Source organism: Phalacrocorax carbo, chromosome Z (assembly GCF_963921805.1).
Source record: "Phalacrocorax carbo chromosome Z, bPhaCar2.1, whole genome shotgun sequence".
NCBI classification, from domain to species: Eukaryota; Metazoa; Chordata; class Aves; order Suliformes; family Phalacrocoracidae; genus Phalacrocorax; species Phalacrocorax carbo.
This window is the reverse complement of record NC_087548.1, coordinates 73481547-73502509: the sequence shown is the minus strand read 5'-3', so window position 1 is coordinate 73502509 and position 20963 is coordinate 73481547. Positions and strand designations below refer to the sequence as shown.

At 42.2% G+C, this 20963-nt stretch overlaps 2 protein-coding genes across 2 annotated transcripts in view; one reads left to right on the top strand and one right to left on the bottom strand.

Annotated features, from left to right (window-relative positions):
• LOC104041478 (atrial natriuretic peptide receptor 2-like) overlaps positions 1-7220 on the top strand; it is a 38119-nt gene extending 30899 nt beyond the window's left edge. Inside the window, exons 20-23 of the mRNA XM_064438578.1 lie at positions 810-962; positions 1842-1940; positions 4316-4407; positions 4952-7220. Coding sequence (XP_064294648.1) covers positions 810-962; positions 1842-1940; positions 4316-4407; positions 4952-5116 — 509 coding nt within the window. The 3' untranslated portion in view covers positions 5117-7220. The remainder of the gene's footprint in view (positions 1-809; positions 963-1841; positions 1941-4315; positions 4408-4951) is intronic.
• Positions 7221-15517: 8297 nt separating this feature from the next.
• On the bottom strand, positions 15518-17303 carry TMEM215 (transmembrane protein 215). The gene has a single exon (XM_009500774.2). The coding sequence runs from the start codon at positions 16810-16812 to the stop codon at positions 16093-16095; it is 720 nt and encodes a 239-aa protein (XP_009499069.2). The 5' UTR covers positions 16813-17303; the 3' UTR covers positions 15518-16092.
• Positions 17304-20963: the final 3660 nt, after the last annotated feature.

Genomic DNA, 20963 nt, shown 5'->3' with positions numbered 1-20963 from the left:
GGCAACTTTTGTTTCACAGGAACACAACAGAAAAATTTACCTTTTACATGGAAGCATAGATACCATTCCATAAGCTTTATGATCCCTGCCTTTTCTGCAAAGACCATGACTACCTTCTCTCTCCTAAGACTCTCTAGAGGCTTGGCTGCCTCTTCTTTTTGTATTTTTAGGAAAATGGCTTTCTATTTGCTACCACGGGAATCTGCTGGGGATTGTCTAGTATTAAAACTGAGTTCCATCAAAAACCTAGCAGAACCTAGCAGGATTTTCGGATGAGACAGACAGGAAATCCTATGAGAGGTGTGGGGAAAAAAACCCACCAAACAACTGTTTTTTTTTTCTGTGGCACGGTTGAGCACATTCTGGAGAATAAAATTCCTGAACAAATGCACCTGAAGGATCCTGAAGAGACCTGTCTCTTCCACACAGTAAGAATCAGTGCAGGAAGGATAGCACAATGCCTAGTGGGAATCATTGTCTCTCTTTATAATGTCTGCCCAGAGACAAAAGGTATTGAACAGCCACTTTTCCACTAACTGTCCCACTTCAAGCATCCTCAGTGAAGGGAGGGAGGAAAAAAAGTAGGAGGGAATAAATTTTATGGAAAAGTAAGAATGAAATCCATCATTTTTCAGAGCTAGGGTAATTTACACACATAAGCTGTTGCCCTATCCATCATTTGTTTCTGACTTTCTCTGCTCAGCAGGCACAACTATGCTGCAGGATATGAAGGAATATTTGTTATTTGCACCATTTGTTAAATCTGTGTATAATGCCAAAGGTTAACACAGTTGCATTGTTGTGTTAAGATATGGTGGTATCAGGAGTACCCAAAGAGAATGGGATCCTTCATGCCGGTGAGATCGCAAGCATGGCTTTAGACCTTCTGGAAGTCTGCAAGACTTTTAAGATCCCACACAAGCCCAACACCCTCCTAAAGATAAGAGCTGGAATCCATTCAGGTATGTTGGGAGGGCTGCAAATGAGTCCTCTGGTTTAACTAATGCTTCTATAGATGCATTTCCTCTCCATTAAAAATTAAGTTAATTTCTTGACATGGGATGGAACACCTCATAATGGTCATTCCAATAGAATGAATTGTTGAATACCTGGAACATTGTGAACAAAGTGTGGAATACAACATTGGAAACATCACATGGCCCCAGTGCCTTTGCTGATGTGAGTGAGGGCTGCCATTCTGTGTCTGCTATTTTTATTTTTCAGCTGTTCTTTTCTCAAAACAGTGAGTTGCTTCTAGACTTTTTGATGTAGCCTTCACTCTCAGACTCCCAGCCCCTTGATCTAAGCTGATGTGTGACCGCAACTCCTTGATTGACAGGCAGACCTGGACATCTGCTGTGCAGCCCAGCGTCTACAGATTAAGCATCTTACATTGTCTCAGAAAGAGATGATATCTTCTGTACTTTAAATCCCCTGGGGCTGACAGGGAGGAATCAAAATGCTCATTTTCTGCCTTCAGCAGGAGCAAGTTACTTTCTCTTCCCACTTTTCCATGTGACTAGTAAGCATTGTGTGCACAGTGTCAGTTGGCAGCATTCCTATCTCACTGCGCCTCAAAATACTCTGTTGTCTTGTTGCAACATGATTGTGCACCCTACCTCCATCCCATCATCACTCCCCGCACCGTTCTCCTTTAAGGCCCTTTTGCAATTCCTTCCATGGCTCTGTAAGTCAGAGGTATAACCCATATAAGACAATAGTGACAGTCTTTATCTTGTTAGTGAGTGAGTTGTAAGGTAAGGTAGGAAGCAAGCAGGAGGCTGTATGACCGATTATGTCAGTTAAGACCACAAAATATCTTGTTTCCTTTTCTTTAACAGGGGCAGTTGTAGCTGGAGTTGTTGGGACCAAAATGCCACGGTATTGTTTATTTGGAGATACTGTGAACACAGCTTCCAGGATGGAATCTACCAGTGAAGGTAAGAAGGAACAAACTGCAGATGTAGTTTTGACCATCCCTTAATGAGTTCTGGAAAAACGTTATGCTGAGTTTTCGGTCCTGTCCTGTTTAAATGACTGCAAATCCTGTAAGGAGGGTGTTGATTTCTGTGTCCAATCTGACTATGGGCAAATTATGCCAGTGAGATTATCTACAACCTTTGTAACAAGATGCCCTCATTCCCCAAGTCTCAGAGAGAGATTTTAATGGCTTTGAAGTCCTCTACCGTAAAAAAAAGGATAAGAATAAAATAAAATGAGATGAAAGTAGATAAGTTCACTGTTTCTATTTCTTCATGGCACCCAGCTGAATTTATAGTAAAAATATTTTCATGACTCCTTCACTGATAACTTCCTCTAATGGAGAACACAAGAGATGGTAGGACATCATGGGAACTGTGTCTGTCTTTAACCAGTATAGAATATTATATATGTGTCCTCCAACAAATAGGTTAGACAGAAATCTCTAGAGATTAAATCATGGAGATACCCTCACTTTCCCATCTTCCCAGGAGATAACGGAGGTCTGTGTTTAGTTAGCAAGCTTTATCTTTAGCCAGTTCAAGCACTTGAACCTCAACTACTGAAATGTTTTAGCCTGATCTACCAGAACTGGGGGGGAGGAAAAAAAAATAAAAAAATAAAAAAGAGGATGAGGGAGTGATTCAATGTCAAACAACCTTGATGGCTTGTTTTTGTTTCTTTCATGAAATGAAGCTGAATAGTTTTATGGCTTACATTGCAATGTTTTGTAAGTGGATTTGCATTAGGCAAAATACAGATGTTTTCAAGTTCAATTTCATGATAAAAAGTAATGCTTCCAACATCTATCATGATCCACTAAAAACAAGGCAGAAAGGCAGAGAAGTGGTCCTACATGATGGCTTTGAAGGTGTAGGATGAGGATTTGAGAATCAGCTAGGATCCATTCCTTCTCACCATTTTAAACACTTTTCCAAAGCAAATGCTAGCCTGGGTGGAACACATATAACCATTTTCCTTCTGTCAGTCTCCCAGATAACTCCTTTCCTTCTCATCTTCCTCTTTTCAGGCCCCTTGTATCATCTCATCTGAACTACTTTAAAACTAATGCCTTCAAAATCTGCTTCCATCATTCCTTATATTTCATCTTTTGTTCTGTACACTAGTTTATTTCTCACATGGCTCATCAACACTATAAACTTAAGTATAAAGACAGAGCTTCTTACCTTTTAACCTTTTCTTTTATCTCACTCTTTCTCTGGCCACATACATCTAAGGATCTCAAATTACATTAACATGTTTTAACCCTAAGATGGTCACTTTAAAATAGATTAATTAATTACTAGCTATGTAAATTAAAATTGCTATCAGCTGGAATCTTAGTGCCAGTGTCTTGTTCCCAAGCAGGATGACCAGTTCAAATTTCATGTATCTACTGAAAATAATATTTCAGAGATATGTATCTAGATAGGTTGAAACTTATATTTCAAACTTCCTGATCTACAGGGAGTGTTTTGAGACTTTCAGTAAAAAAAAATCTAAACAAACAAACAAAAAAGTGGATATTACAAAACCATTATTTTCTGATATAAGAAGAATCAGTAAGATAATCTTAGCCAATCCTACTAATATCTGTGATCTTTTTCAAACAAAGAAGCATAATGATTTACTCTGTGTCGCAGAATATAAAAGGCAAAAAAGCCCAGGATTTTTTAAGGCAATTTTCCAGATCTTGGCAAAATTTTGCTTTCTGGCAAAAGTAGGATTATTCAGGATTTGTTCTATCTGTCCTCCTCCTTGGTACTTCCTCCATCATTTGCAAAAGGCAAGACAGCCAGGGTTTGCATGAAGATAAATTCACAACTAAGGAAAAATAACATTGTTAAAAAAAAAGTAGAGGAATTACAGTAATATTATCTTTTCCCCCTGCTTTTATTTACAGGCTTGGAGGCAGAGCAAGGATGGCAGTTTCTTTAATGTTTAGACTTCACCAAGATATGTACGTGCAAAGAAAGTTCTAGCTCTTTATTGACCAGGAGGTAGAACTATGTATGGTTTTCTTCACAAGATGAAAAGGGTGCTCGTCAGTAACTCCAACCAGGCAGCTATGAAGAGTAGACAAATAATATTAGATGCAGGATGTGAAGAGTAGTGTGTGTTGACAGCCACATATTTGTCCTGAGATGCCCTCCTAAGGAGGCCAGGATACTGGAGCTTGTGTTGAGCATTTCAAATAACAGAGGAATGACAGCAAAGACGAAAAAAGCAAGGGGAGCTTATTAATGAGTCTTGAAGTCTTTGGCACACAGACGGGGATGGGTCTGTCTTAGATGCTTAAATTGTTACGATAATATGACATTGTCTCTCTTTCCAGCTCTCAAAATACAGTGCAGTTCTAGTGCATACCAGCTGTTGGAGCAGATTGGAGAGTATGTGTTAGTATGCCGTGGGAATTTACAAGTCAAGGTGTGTATGCAACATTTATACTCAGCTTTTCAGAGGGGATAGTGTGAAAGTACTCTGGAGTCTCTGAATTTTAACCCATGCAGTCCTCTGTGTCTCAGAGTCCTTGAGTTAGACTGTTTCATGACCCTGGAGAGGGGAGGCTCAAGATTTAAATCAGGACCAGTTCCATGGGCTTGTTCATGGGACAGTCCTGATAATTCAGAGGTGAAGGACTTAGCCAAACGTGGAAGTACTGCATGACATGTCACTTTGTCACAAGTACTTACTATTGAAGGTCATCCAGAGACATCATAAATTGTCGTAAGAGTTCTATAAAAGGACTAACATACTTCTAAACCCAGTTTTGGGTGGGACTTCAAAGAATTGTTTTAATCCATAGTGCTGCCACTATCTCTTAAGAAAAAGTTTTATGCCTCACTTTTCCTGTATCTAAAATGGCTGACAGGCATATCAGCATTTTTTGGGGACTTGCTTTGCATTGTAATAAGAAGATTATTACACAAATGATGGGTATTATAACCCCTTGACTCTTTTTCTTCCTTAGGGGAAAGGAGACATGGTAACATACTGGCTTGAAGGTAAGAAAGCCTCTGCCACCCAGAAGGCAGTCACCAGCACTTCTGTGACTCTTCAAGACCCCAACAGAGCTTCGTTTGGTTTGATACCAGGTGTCCTTCCCAGTGATCGTCTCTCAAGTCCTGCTTACTAGCCACTCACTAACTCCAGTATCCATCCTGCTTTCAGTCTGTTAGGTCATCCTGCTGAATTAGAACGTAAGCAAAGAGATAGTACACCCCTTTGGCCTTGTGGATGTATTAGGTCAGACTTTAGTCACAGGTATCTCTCTCCCACCAGTGGCAGGAAAATACCAAACAGCAAAAACTCATCTTGATGAATGATATATAAAACTGCCCCACCAGCTACTAGGGCAGAAGGTAGCTCCCAGTGTCACTAGTTGATCTGGTTTTGCTGGCTTATCCCCTGCTTATCCCCAGCCTCCATCACTTCAACACCAGCTGGCTGGACATTTCAGCCTGTAAGCTGCTCCCATGGGAAAGAAAGAGACAGTGTGGTATGGTAAACCTTGCGGCTGTGACTGGTGTTGTGCTGTTAAAGGGAAAAATGAGATGTGTATTGTGTTAGCAAGCAAAGCCCATTGAAAGAGGAGGATGAGGTAGTGCAATCATAGTGGATACAAATCAAAGTGAGAATTTGTGCTCCTGCTTCTGTTTCATCTCCATTGCCTAAAGCACAGAAAGAAGAATTAAGAAGAAAGTCTGGGGTACTTCCATAGAGTTAACATTTAGTGATACCTACCATCTCGGTACAGAGATTTGAAAATCTTGGAAGAGAAAAGATATTGCATGCTGTTGTCAAACAGAAGAGAGTCTATTACAGCTGCCCTTGTCTTTGGTTGCTCTGGGATTTCTCTGAAAAACTGCTCTTCATGTTAGCTTATATTATAGAGTTGCTTTGACTAAAGTGGTGGTGGACCTACTACTGCTGGCTAGCTGTCTGACTGTGAAATCAGGCAGCCCTCTGAGTCACTGTGTAATTTAGGACACAGTTTAGAAAAGGTCATTCCTGAGCAAGCATTTCCTGTAAAGAGAGACCCATCACTACAAGTGGAGTAATCTGTTGATGAGCATGGTTCTGTAAGCATTGCTGGTGTTCACTTTCTTTAAAGACAAAGCATATGTACAGTGGACCCTGTTTATACTTTTCCAGTTTTTATTTATGGCAATAAATTACCTTTCAGGACTGATCTCTTTTGAAGTTTAGCCAGTACAGTTGGACTGATTAACAGTCTAATAGAATTAGATACATAAAATAGGGGAAGAAAGGAAAGATACCAAGAGCCACAGCAGTTCCACTATTATGTGAACTGGACGGGCTGAAGCTAATTGGGAGGAGGTGAAAAGGAAGGACTATGAGTGACATAGCACCATTTACTACTCCTTATTCTGGTCCCTTACCCCCCAGTCTGTCCCTGATTCTAGGTACAAGTACAAAATCACACATGTAGATGCCATTTTTCTGGTATACATTTATGTATCTTAAACAAGCAGCTGACTAGTTGCCCATGTTCCCATGTAGCTAGCATGCTTTTCATTCTGAATACGTGCTGTGTGATAGTAACAGGGGAGTCACACTACAATCCTTCTTCAGCTTCTGTAGGAATTAAATTCAGTGGTAATGTTAGATTTTTCAGAGATGCTTAATAGAGGTAGAAAGTTAAATCCTTCTAATTTATGGAAGACCTTTTTGAAATCCACAGAAAAATACAGAACATTCTGAATGAAATTCTGTCTCAGAAGTCTGTGAGAATATTGCCACTTGAATGGGATCAGAATCTCAGCAAGGGGCCTACACATAGCTGATCTTGTTGCATGGGATCCCAACATAAAGCCCAGACAAAGTTTTACAAATTAAAATTTTTAATTGGTTTCACTTTTTTTTTCAAACTTAAAAGATTCATTTATCTATTTTTGAATTTTGTATTAGTACACGGTGTAGTACAGTTACCTTATTTGTAATCTTAGCAAAATAAACCTTTCAGTTATCCGGAACCCAGAGATGTCCTTTAATACAACCGTTTCCTTTATCCAAATGCTACCTAGATACTGTGAAACTCTCTGCCCTATTAATGTGCTGCATGATGTATATTATAGTTTGCATTATGGTTCTAATAAGTTAGCATTTTTTACATTTTTATTAGAAGGATGCATATCATAGGGTCTTTTATCAAATGTGAATGTGAAAGTATGTTATTTGTTATATGTTTATCTGTAGCACTACTTCTGCTTTAACTCTTCTGCTTAATTTTAGTGTTGTTTTTAGAATTAAAAACTTTAAAATGAGTGTCTTCTGAGTTAAAATCTTCTAAATGGAAATAAGTGATAAGTGACCATTGTTGGATTGACAGCCTTAACCATTGACAGGGCCTTGGGTAGTATTCAAATTCTGCTGAAGATAGTAGAGGTCCTCTCGCTGACTTCAAGAGGCTTAGAGTCTGGTGGTTATCTACAAAAGAGTTACAGCTTGAAGAACACTCTCAGCCTACCTCTCTGTTTTGTTGTTATCTCTTGATCCTCTTCTCCAACACAGCATCACCAGAATGAGAACTAGATTATTTTTTAAGGTCCATTGAATCTGTGGCATCTCTCCTGAGACTGCAAGCAACATTCCCTATTGTCAGTTTGTCTGGTGACTGTAATGATGTGACTGTTCTTCCTCCAGAAGATAAAAGTACAGGATAGTGAACATTATAGATGCAAATGGAAGTGTCCTCAGTCAACTGGCAAGTATGTAAGATTTATCTAGGCATTTTGACAAAGGTAGTCAATGGCTACAGCCATATTTCCTTGTCAACTACCAAAGCAATAGGCAAGTTTCAGGAATGTGAGCTCTATTTGGTTACACAGGTTTTCACTAGAAGTTAGATACAATGCAGGAATCATTACAGATTGTATGACACAGCAAATTCAGCAAAGGTGGTTGCAGCATAAAGCATGTGAGATGTGCCTTACTTTTACCTCCTGGGAATAGCATAGCTGCAGAAATAATTTTCTTTTCCTTATTGTTGTGGCCACACAGGCATATGTATGCAGAAGAAAATACATATATATAGAATATATATAATACAGAAAGAATTATATATTCTATATGTACATATGTAAAACCTGTCTGGCTATAAATATTACTGTATGGGGAGAGGTTAGTGCAAATCAATACCCAGTATAAGGAAATGAAATTGTTGACAATTGTTGCCTCAGATTTGAACTCTGCAAGCATCCCAGTTTTTGAATGCACCAAGGGAACACAAGAGTGGTTCTCCACACAGAACTTCATATACAAGGGCAGGTCGTCTTTATAGAATCTGCAAACCAAAATGCTGTCCCATTTCATTGAATCATAGAATCATTAAGGTTGGGAAAGACCTCTAGGATCATCAAGTCCAACCATTAATCCAACACTACCATGTCTCCTAAACCATGCCCTGAAGTGCCATATCTACACATCTTTTAAACTCCTCCAGGGATGGTGACTCCACCACCTCTCTGGGCAGCCTGTTCCAATGCCTGACCACTCTTTCAGTGAAGAAATTTTTCCTAATATCTAATCTAAACCTCCCCTGGTACAGCTTGAAGCTGTTTCCTCTCGTTCTGTCGCTAGTGGCCTTGGAGAAGAGACCGACCCCCGCCTCACTACAACCTCCTTTCAGGTAGTTGTAGAAAGCGATAAGGTCTCCCCTCAGCCTCCCCTTCTCCAGGCTAAACAACCCCAGCTCCCTCAAACTCTCCTCATAAGACCTGCTCTCCAAATCTACATCCTTGTGTGGAGTGCCACTTGTGACTTGTGACTTGTTACTGCAAATTCAGATCTCCAGAGTTCTCTTACAGCTCCTGGTATCTCTCACTGCCCAGGAAATGTAGCAAGGAAGCTTCTGGCTAATGCTCTAGCTGCTGACTAGTGTCCTGATGACCTTTGCAATGCAGGAAAGCATTTACCAGCTGGTAAAGCTGAAGTATGATAACCAGCATGGTACTCATCTGTGAAATGCTTTAAATCCAAAGAGATTCACATCCCAGATGTGGAGTTAGTCAGCTAATCTAGCAAGCATTCTTTTCTAAAATGCCTCTCTATACAGATAATTGTGATGTGTTCCTCCTTTCCTAGGAGACTATATCTCTACCAGAAAATGGGAAAGCAATCATAAAAATAATAGAGCTGAAGAACTGAAGGTGATATGTGCTTTATAGATCACTTCAGTTCTTCACTTGGTGGCCATTTGTTGTCTGTGGCCATGCAGAATAATGCAGAGGATACTAATACTATATTCACTGTATGTGGTGATTTTATGGGAAGATTGAGCATTTTGATTATTGTTTACTGCAGCGCCATCTACATACAGGTGAGGATGCAGGCAGGAACATTAAATAAATCACACAATACAAAAAATGACTTTTGAAAGTCTTTAATTCGATCGATAAACCACTATACTGTTTCAGTTTGAATGTTGAGGAATAGATTGAATAACCACAATATTTTAAAAAATACCAACAAGTAAAAAAATGGTTGATGTATTTCCAGGTGTAAAACTTCCTAGGTTTTATTCAAACCGTTTACATTGGAAAAAGACTGTGTTGCCACCAAAAAGTTAGTCTTTATCCCCTAGATTAGGTAGCAAATATCTTTTGATTAGCTTGTTATCAATATGTACATAGGGTCTCCAGTTCCATAGTTCTTTTTGTGTAGAGACAAAAGTTATCTGCTTCTTCCTACAGCTAATTAGTCAAACCAGAAAAATGAATTTATTTAAAGAAAAGTGGAATGGAATTAGGTGTTTGTTGCAAACAGTGCAAGGGCATAGTATGAGTGTTGAGCCTGACTGTGCAGTCAGAGGATGCAGGGTCTTTTGAAGATCTATATCTGAAGAAGAGATTGGTATGAGGTTCCCCAGCATGTGGCGCATCTCTCTCTCCCACCTCACTCAGACCCCCAAAAGTTCTTAATAGCCCTTCCATCTGAATTGGCCTTAATAGTAGAAGTCTTTGGTTTTTTAAGACTGTCTGGGGCTCTCCTTTCAGACCAGTAAAAAGACAAGACTATGCAAGATTATTTTGATCGTTCTCCAGCTGGCTACCATCTGCTTTTCAGCTAATGAGTACTCTGTCTTAATTCCTGTCTGAATCTTCCCCTACTTCACACGAGTCAGTGTAAAACATTGGATTGTGCGTTATTACATTCTAAATTGGAATTCAAAGATAAAATAATTTGCAATCCAATATTCTCTCCAAAGAAATTAGGGGAAAATTCCCTCTCCTAATTTAAAATTAATGCCTCTCTGATGTAGAGATATAAAACAACCAGTCTAAATTGTGAGAGGGTGGGTTTTGTAGAATATATTTGCATAGGAACCCTAATGACTGAAACCTCCCAATGAGCATGCATGAGCCTACATGAAGTTATTTAGTGTCCCACAGTATACTAACCATGGCCCTCTGGTTCAGAGAGGGAACCAAGCTACCCCATCTTCCGTATTTGTACCTTGCCTTTCCACATATGCATCCTTTTTGGACCTGACTTCTAGTGCTGGAATTAACAGTCTTCATACAGTACTAAGTTTGACCTTGAGGCTCCACATGAAATTTTTAGTTACAACTTTGTGAAATTTGCCTTGGATTTCAATGGCAATAGAGTAGTCATTTGGCATTCCTAGCCAGTGAATGCCATTTACGGTGCTATTGTAGTAGCAACCTTATTTTCATGAGTGCACATAATTGCTAATGAGTATCACTACATTTCAGAGTAAAATACAATGGTGTGAAAATACGGGGTTTTATGAGATCTTAAAACAAATCGTCATTCCTGGCATCAGGTCTCTACTACATACCAGGTTTTTTTTCTGTAGCTCTTGCATCCTGCCTCCAGGCAGAAAAACACTTTCTGACCCTACCTGGGGAGCCTGTTCAGGGTAAGCTACTGTAGAGAAGCTACACATATGGAAGAATGCACTAAACATATTTTTCCAATCTCTAAGTAATGAAACTGTAGGCTGCAAAAATACTAGTACTGAATCTGTCAGAACTGACCAAGGGTTCAAGGCTTTTACCAATGGTTTGGGGAAATGCTGAATGCAAAGCACTGGAAAATTTCAGTTGGTGATTGGTAATGGAGCCAGGATTTCAGAGGGGTTATAATGAAAACCAGTCCTGGGACATTTAAAATCTATGTTTACTGCTCGAAGACCTGTGTGTCCTTAAAGAGTCAAAATGGAGTTCTTAGAAAAATTCTCTTCTGTTAAAGGATAGAAGGAATTTTAAATTGCAATGATAGGCTTGAGGCAGAAAATTTGGGTGAGGTGTTGGAAAGACAAGGGGGGCCTCTGGGTAGATGGCAAATTAATGTATTGCTATGCTTGTGCATTCTGTGACCTGCTTTTGCAAACAGATGTGTGCATGGCACGGTGTGTGTAAGTAAAAACATTAAGCATAAGCATGCATCTGAAAATAAGATAGTCAGGGCTAGTCCGTGCAACTGCTGTGAACAGAAAATAAACCATGGTTTAAAAACCAATGATAGCTGTATCTTCTTGCCTGGTAAAGAAACAGGGTCTAGAATCCCTCCACTGAAAGGACTGATAAATTAAAGGTAATGCTTACGGATGAAAGTTTACCAGAGAGCATTAAAACTGAATTCCAATAGAATTCCATGTCTATTCTCTGTGTTGTTTCTAAAGGCCAGACATAAAAGGGCCCATAGTACCAGAGAAGTAACAAACTCACTGACCGCCATCCCAGTAGGGATTGCATGTTCAGACTGGCTGCAGGGTAGAAATGGGCTCCGCATGAGCTGTTTTGCAGCTGATGCCCCATGTTGTGTGGTAAGAATGTGTCAATAAAACTCCTCTAGCCTATATATTGGGAAACTCCTCCACAAGTTTTAATACAACTGATATTAGACCCTCACACAGAAACCTTTTTAAGACTCAGAAAGTCTCCTATGTCAGAACAGCATTCTCTAGCAATATGGCTTTACTGGCAATGTGCTAAGATTCAAGTTTTTAAGTGCAGATTGTGCTCTGCATATAAATAGATCAGTCCTTAAATGCTCATGAAATCAGGCTGGATTGAGGTCTGACAGTCACCCATCTCTAACCCATCTCTACAGCACCTTTAGTGTGAAAGTGATTACATAGAGATGCAAAATCCCAGGCCTGTGCTGCAACAACTGACAGTTTAGTTGGATGTCTCAACATAAGAGCTTACACGGGATGGATAACACAGGGTCAGATTCTACCACCCCAGGCCAAGAGCAGGAGCTCACTCTGCAAACAGTCGGAAAGTACCAGGAGAAATGCTGGGGGGGGGGGTCATAGTAGCTGTTGCTCTGCTCATTACAACATGATAAATAGTTATGGGAGCCAGGACTGAGGAGCGGTTGGATCAGGTGGGGAGGAACTGCCTGTGGAAGAGCACATTTCTGCAGAATGCAGATCAAGAGTACAATACCGGTCCTGAGGGACACGCGCCCTGAGCACAGTCACCTCCCAGTTCAGGTGAGCACACCCACCTTCCCAACTGAAACTCGTTCAGTTCCAGGCAGAAAGGATGGGCTATTGTTTGGTGCTCTGGGAGTACAAACGGCACACTGATTAAAACTCCTGATTTTCTGCTAAATGCTTTGCAATGATCAGCTTGTATGACTGTAAAAATGATATTTGTAACAATAGGCATTTAAACAAAGCAGCACAAAATTGCCCCATTTACAGCTGATCTGTGTATCACATTGCTTCCTAAAAGAAGGTAAACTCCACTGTAGCACTATGACAAACACTATTCTAAAAATAAATTTTATATATCTTAGAAATCTTCTCTGAATGTCCATATGCCCTGCTGCCCCTGCTGTAGGACCAAGCAATACGTGGCAACTGACTTCAATAAGACCAGGAGTTAACCCCACAAAGAGAGCTCCACTACAACTGCATGCATTGTTTGAAGGATAGCATTGAGGAAAGAAGCGGGATTTGGGGTGTTTGCTGAAAAGCAAAGTAATTATTCCTGCTTGTTCCGAGATCAGCACTGGTCCTACATGTTCTAGTGTCCATTAGAAGCGACCACATGAGCTGAACGAAAATAAAGCCCCAGTAATTATCTGGCCTGGGCATGGTATCTTCACAAAAACCTTGAAGCTGATGTCATTACACCTTTGATCAAATAAGCAGTAGATTTCTACTGGCAAAACTATACTGTATGAAAAAAATCTTGCTTTATTTAACAAAAAAAAAAAAAACACAGAAAACTTTTATTTTTAAATGGACAAAATCTTATTTTTCAAATGGCAAATGAATCAATTTCCATTTCGTTCGCTGCTTAAGTAGCAGAAAAGAAAGAAAAAAATCATAGAGATTTTGGAGGCAGTCCTAAAATATTTCTTTCACTTCGAATTCCCACATGTTCAATAAAAATATTTAGTGGATTATGGTGGATGAGCCTAGAAATATTGCTTAAACTTGTATTTTGTTATGAAATCTTACCTCAGCTAAATAAATGGAGGAAGGACATTGCCTGTAAATATCATGCTTTAAAAATACATTTTTTATATCTCCATATTGTGGGAAATTTTAACTCCCATTAAACTTTGCTTTAATACAAATATTCTCTTGGTTTTGCACTAAGAGTGGAATAAAGCACATGACTCAGATCTGCGTGGCTGTATCTCAGGTTATATATTTACCATTCCGTTTGTCACTACAGTTTGCTGTCTTGCCTTTTAAAACCCCATAACTTTTGACAGAGAACATCTAATCCTAGACAAAATGGAAAAACTTGACCTCTTCCTATATATATTTGCAGAACTGTACAAACCTAGGTTCCCAGCGGGCTGACGCTTTGCTCTCTTATGCAAGGCAAGTATTGCTCACAACCCTGGCAAGGGCAGTATGCAGCTGCCTGGTAGCCTGTTTTCTCATAGTGGGTCTGATCTTCAGGGATGCTGAGCACCCATAGGCACATGCTGAGACCCTCACCTGCTCCCCTTGGGAACAGAAAGCGATGAAAGACCCTATTCCATCATGTTCATCAACAGTGTTTTAGCTGTTGGCTTCAGAGATCGTGAAATAGAATTTCCTAGTGCCATCAAAAAGCTGCTGCATACGTTGCGGAATAAGGTCCTGCAGAGACTAAGCCTGCAGGAGACAATCTGCCGGACAACAACAGAGTTCTTTTATGTGGAAGTGCAAGTTGAACGTGTCAGGGAGAGGGTCTGTTCTTGTGGAATTCCTTTGCTCAGTTGATAAAACTTGGGCTGTACAGAGTATAAGTGTTCGTTCATTCCCACAGTACTGTTGCTGCATGCCAGAGCAGCAAAGCTGCCTGTAACCACCTGCTGAGAGGCTTTACCTGACTCAAATGAGCCAGTGTTTTTTGAATTTATCCTAATAGCATCCTGATGCCTCACCAAAGCCTGGCCAAGGTATTAACATCTTGTTTTGTGTGAAAGAAACCAAACTATCTTATGTAAAAAATTGTATTTCCTCCTTCTGTAAACATCTTTGGAGACTGGTTGTCTGTAACAATTTGACAACAAGTTTCCAAGCAAACAAAACAGTGGGCATAGAGGTTCCATTCGCTTCCCAAACAATTCCATGGGCAGCGAGGAATGGCTTATTTCAGTGGAAAATTCCTTGCCCCTTTCTACACAACATCTCAGGTTGCCACAAATCAAAGGCTGTTTTCCTTCTTTCCTACCCTGGTAATTCAATACATTTTTCTGGTACGACTTATGGTTGACAAAAACCAGCTAAGAACAATTTCTTCCATTACAGAGGAACTTTTTGGAGTTGTAAGAGTTTAGTTATAGGAACTGGGACTTTGTGAGATGCTGGCAAATGACTCTATGCTTTAGTAAACATTACCCTGAAAGCTTAACCCTTACAGTAGCTGCTTAGCATGCACACCGTATTACACCCCATCTCTCTTACCAGAGGTCAGATAAGATTTTTATACACAGCACGGCACATGCAATTTACTGTTGGACAGAATAGCCAGGATTCATGTTTGAATACGTAAGCTGCTGGCTCAGATTTTGAATGGTTAATCCTCATTACTCACTTCATATTTCTCTTGCTATGTATCCATAAGCTGTGAACAAAAACATCTGTCAGCCAGGTCCGCTCTTCCCTCCCCCCAGCAAAGCATGGCTTTGAGACCCCTGAGTGGACTGTGACCATTCATCGCCTGTAGAGAAACATCTGGCATTTTTAGAAAAGGCACATGAAAATTACATTTTCAGAATAGACAGATCCAGCTCTGAACACAACCCATAGAAGTCAATTCCCTAAGTGACTTTAGAGGTACTGAAAAATACTTTTAAGACCTGAGTCCACTGACATCTGCTCCTAGTCTCTGCAAGAACTGTGTCATGATCATCTTGTAATCTCCTTGTCAAGTATGCCTATAAAATCCAGAAGTGTTAGAAGCATTCCAGTGAACTCAATACCAGCGGGGAATGAAGATAACACCTGTACCTGGCATGCTATTGGTGATGGATTAGCCTTCGAAAACTCCCCTGGGCCTGTCTGGCTCCTATGAGACTTTCAAAAGAGCCCACAGGGTCAGCACATCAATCCTTGAAGCAGAGGAAAATAAAATCCTGCTAGGAAGAAGAAGGAAGAGAGACAAATCACTTCTACACTCCCTAATATCAGCCAGCTACTGGAGTGCATGCTGACATGTCTCAATCCCTTCCAAAATGAGGTGACACTAGTTCTAAGACCCATTCAGCCACAGAGCACCACGTTTTTTCATACAGACAGCTCTGGAGTTTTGATCCAGCTCTTGATCTTGGCTGACAGCCACTGCTGCCCTCCTGCCAGTGTGCTTACAGGCTTGGTTACAATAGGCAGCAGGAAAACAAAAGGGAGGGAAAAGGGAAAAATGAAATGAAAATGTAACTTCTTTTTTCCAAAATGAAGAATTGAATTATTTAACCTTTAAACATGCTTGTTTACTTACAGAAAGAGTATTTCAGGCACAAAAGGTTTAAGTATCAGTCACATACCAGGTTAAATTGTAATAGTATCAGGATTGTCCCATGCAGTGCAGTCAGCTATATTATCCCCTATCAAGAAATGGAAGTTGTAGTTTTTGTTTACATACATATATATAAAGTATGCATCTTTCACACTATGGTCTCCTGGTCTGAGTTGACTCCAGCAGGGTTTATGTAACAACAGTATCTGTCATAAGGGCTGTTCTCCTTGTACGAGCAGACAATGATACTGTCTTTAGGAGCAACAAAAATGTTGTCTTCAACATCAGGGCAAGCAGCGCTGTCCCTGGTGGGAGAAGAGCTCTTCTTCTCCAAGGCACTGTATGTGGAGCCATCTCCCACGAACACATTCCCTGGCATCTCTGGGTAACAGGTCTCCAGGTATCTCAGCATCTCCTCCTGCTCCACCTTTCTGATGAGGCTCTTGCACTCTCCCATGGTGGTGGTGGTGGTGGTGGTGCAGATGGACACAGAGTCCTCACCCCGCAGCACCTTCCTGTCTTTCTGGTATGCTTTCTTGGCCAGCTCGTCACAACTCCCTTTGCCAGACTCCAGGTCTGAGGGAGTCCTCAGCAGCTCCATGACGTCCCGGTCCTTGACTTGCTTGCAGCACGGACACTTGTTCTTGGGCCATTTGGTGCAGCCGTCGGTCTTTCTGGTGAGGGCGATGGCGGCGATGCCCGGCAGGCAGATGGCCGGCCCGATGGCCAGCAGCGGGATGTCTCCTAGGGTCTCTCCCTTGATGCCGGACACAGTGAACATGAAGCCGAACACCAGGAAGACGCTGACCAGAGCCACCACCAGCCCCGTCCGGGGGTTGATGTCGTCGGGTCTCATGGTCCGCGCCATCCTGCTGGTGTGCAAGGGACCACTTTCGTTCACCGAAGCGGCCCCTCGGGGCAGGGGGATGATGCTCGCCGGGAAGTGCCTGAAGTTTCCCGGACAGTGAGGCGCGGAGGCCCCCGACGCCCGGCACCTCTCGGCTTCCCCTCGGCGGAGCCGCAGCCGGAGGGTGGCCTGGGGCCGGGGCCGGGGCTGATGCAAGGGCAGGGGCAGGGTCCGGGCCAGCGGGCAGGAGCAGTCCTGCCTCCTCCCTCCGCCGAGCAGCTCTGAGCCGCGCTCCGCCGACCGCTCCGCTAAGGCGGCAGCGTCCCCCGCGCCGGCAGCCCCGCCGCGCCCTCCCACGCGTGACGGCGGGCAGGCGTGGGCGCGGGGGTGGGGGGCTCAGACCCTGCAAAAGGCGGGGCGGGTGGAGGAAAGAGAGAGCCAGGCGGTTTCTAGCAGCCGGCAGGCGGGGAGCAAGAGGCGGCAAGGGATGCCCGCTCTTCTTCCTCCTTCTCCTCCTCCTCCCCCTCGCTCAGCCCCGCCGGCGCCCCGCAGCAGCCGTGAGTACGTGCACCGCCCACGGGTGGCGCGGCGTGGGGGGCAGCGGTGTTGGGGGGGCGGGAGCTTTTAAGACGGTGGGCCAAGGAGGCTCGGGGGCGTTCCCTCCACCCGATGGGCACGGCGGCTTCGCCGGTAGCTGCCGCCACCCGGGCCAGGCTTCGCCTCCCGGGCGGAGGGGACCGGAGGGGAACCCGCGCCGGACCCCCGGCAGGCGCCCTTCCCCGGCGTGCACAAGCCCCCGGTTCCGAAAGCCAGGTCTGCGCTCCCTCCGCACGGGACCTCAGCCCTGAAAGCCCCGGACTTTGCAGGGCTGGGATTTGTGGAGTAAATCCTCCCCCGGACAGAGAGTAGTCCTGCCCCGAACTCTCCTTTCCCGAGTTAGGTGCAAGCGGAGAACTCTGCTGCTGCCGCTGAGTTTCATCCTGGGAGACGCCCTTCGAGATAAAGCCTCTGCCGGTGTTATCCCCTCCCCAAAACCCCAGGAATGAATCTAGCTGTTGGGATGCATCTCGCAGGGTTTCCCTTGGTGTCTAAGGCCCGCCGTAAATCGGCTGTGATGGTGATGTTCCATCTCTGTGTTTTGATGCACATGGGTGATGGTAATTCAAAGTAAGCCGCACCATCTGAGCGAATACAGGAGAGGATCTGAAATGTATGGGAGTGTGGAAAGGCAGGAAGACCCTTATGAGCAGCAGCATTTTCAGGCAGGTTGCTTCGACATTTAATGTGCCAAAGACATAAAAGAGAAAACGCTTTCACCTGGGGCACGGATACTGGGACATAAAAAGGAGTGTTACCAGAAAGATTCCAACAGAATTAAGAGAACGGCATTCTGACCTACATCGTGAAATCATGGTTTCTGTACGTTTTCCCATTAACATGATGCCTTTTCCTCATACTAGAAGTTTGGACAGCTCAGAGAAGCCATTTTAGAAAACATCCAAACAAACCTCATCTTTCAGCCATGAAGAGGCCTGGGTTTTATTCACCCTCTACAGTACAAGATTAATAAAGCACCTCTTGATTTGTAGATTTCCAAGTTGCCTTACAGAGAGCAAGCTCGACAATATCCTCTCAATAATGGGCACAACTCCAGCCTTAAGGACCCTTTCTTCATGAACGAGGTGTCAAGTGATAACCTTTGCTGCCTTAATTTGAAGGAGGAGTAAGTGTGGAAGCAGAAGTACATACACTGGAAAGAGGTGTTTAAGTTGGTGGCAATGGCCTGGTTTTGACATTAAAAGTTTGTAATGAACCATGATCATCATTTGAACTTGTCCTTCAGAACATTGTCCAGTAAATCCATGTTGAGCCTTTCACCTGTTGCTGAGTGGGCTGAAACAGGAATAATTTTGACTGTTAGCAATACCCTCAGTCTTGACTGAAAGACTTGACAATCCAAACCTTCCAGTTAGATTTCAGTGCAAGTTAACTTCTACTTCTGTCACTGTGAGGATTTAGCAGGGTGGACAACAATGGTAGCTTCTCGGCTCGTATTTTCTGGACTGAGAATTTGCTGCTTGTTTCCATCTGCTGTTATTCAGATACACAGCTTTTATGTCCTCACATTAGAAAGAATAATGCCTTTTTTACCCCTCTGCTAAATTCTGGATGAAGAGAAGTGATTAACCTTCAGCCTGTCTGTCCCACATACCTAAAATGTTTTAAAGGTTGTGTTATGAGCAGGGTTATGTTGGTAAATAATGCTGTGAAACTCACTGTTCCTGCTCCCTGACCTTCCTTCACCTCCCCTCAAACATTTGAATAGTTTTAAGATTCCCTGTTGGGTTGGAAATTGGTCTTTTGCTGAAAACAAACTATGTTGCCTGGGAATAGCAATTAGCTGTGCCTGTATTAATCAACAGTCCTTCAGAGAAAAGAAAACTGCATCAGTAGATGACACAGAAATGTAAATAACATTAGTGGCACCAGTGGAGGGGAAAAAATACTGTAAGAACTGTAGTACATGTCAGAAGATCTAACAGGAATAAAAATGGCCCTTCAAATTTAAGCGACAGGGTTACTGAGATGGAAGAGAGAACATTTACTTTGGAACGGAAAGCTGTTAGTGGGCACAAAAATACTTACAGAAAATGTCAGGACAAAGGTGGAACTAAACGCCTCCAATTTGTCCTTTTGTCAGCGGTTTCCAAGACTAACAGTTTGAAGATTGCATGCTTCCTGAGAGGAGAGAAAAGGGAAGCCAACCACGCTGTTCCAGGAAAGCATGCTACAATTGTTAAAATTGTCTTTCCAAGCTAGAAATCAAGAGATCAGCAAGTATCCACTTGCACAATTGAGCACCAATGCAAATGCTTGAATTTTCTGTCCTGTTCATTACTAGAGAAAAAAAAATTACTCCTTTGAGGTGAAGCATTTTTCTGTTGTGGTGCCTTACACAAAAAGTTTGGATTAGCTAGCGCATTGACAGAAAATCCAAAGTATTAATTGAACAGATGATGATGGTGATTAATGATTTTTTATTGCTGTTACCCATAACTTATACTGTTCACTCAAAGCAAAATTGGAGCTGAATTTAGGGAAAAAATGTGTTCTTATTCTACACTGTAATTTTGTCAGCTCTTTTGGGACTGGTCTAATTGGATTAATCACTGGAAGAGACTTTTGGGAAGATCTAGGATTCATTAAGAAAAGGCTGTGAACGGACATCCCTTACCAGGGCAGGCAGAATGCTGATACTTGACACAGGTCAGGCGTCATGCCTAAATAGGGATATTAAATGGTAAGCCAGTATGTTCTGGACGGGGATACTAATTTCAGCTTGCTCACCATGCATTTCCTTTGTATACTCAGTTAGACAGAAAACACTTTTCCTGTCCCATATAACAGTTTAGTGTAACTGATAATCAGGTAGTGTATGTAGTCCTCTCACTTTTTGAAATTCATAACTGAAAGAAGTGGCCACTGTTGGTAACATATGTAAACATTATTCAGGTTGAAAGCTGCTACAGAGGTGTCACCTACCCCAGCTCCTCATGGCTGTGGTGTGGAAGCTGGAAAACTGCGAATTAGAGCTGACTTCAAATTGAAAATAAAGATTTAAAATAAAGAGCTAATTCAAAACGCAGTGACTATTGTAGTGTTAGTTGTGTTAAACATTTTGGGTGCCCAAAAGTGCTCAACCCCCTTCTTCATCATCTTGATCCATCAAATGTGAAATATATAAATTTGAATGGCCCCAAATGAGTAAAACACTGTTGAGCAGTAGCTAGGAGTGTGGGAACTTTAACATATAAAAGATCTGAGTCTCTTCAGCAGCCCTGGTTGCATGCAGTGGTCTAAGCTAAGTGCATCTGTACAGGAACACTTGTCCTTCCAGAAGGGTTAGATCCCTCAGATAAGGATGACCTCATCTTCTTTTTCATCTCCACTATTTTTAGCATTTGCCACCTCAACAATGCAAATGTCCTCAAGCCTGCATTTGCTGAGCAGTTGTATTGATGCTAAAATATCAAGAATCAGCCAATCTGGGTTGTTACTGTTTAATCTTGAAGTACTGTTTTAGCTCAATGCCAGGCTATTTCTTAATTACCATGGAGCAACCAAAACAGCTATCTAAACAGCTTTAGACATGCTACATCATTTCTGTTTCT

What these genes read in the sequence shown, in the direction of transcription:
- TMEM215 (XM_009500774.2), bottom strand. Translation starts at nt 16,812, where the DNA reads ATGGCGCGGACCATGAGACCCGACGACATCAACCCCCGGACGGGGCTG.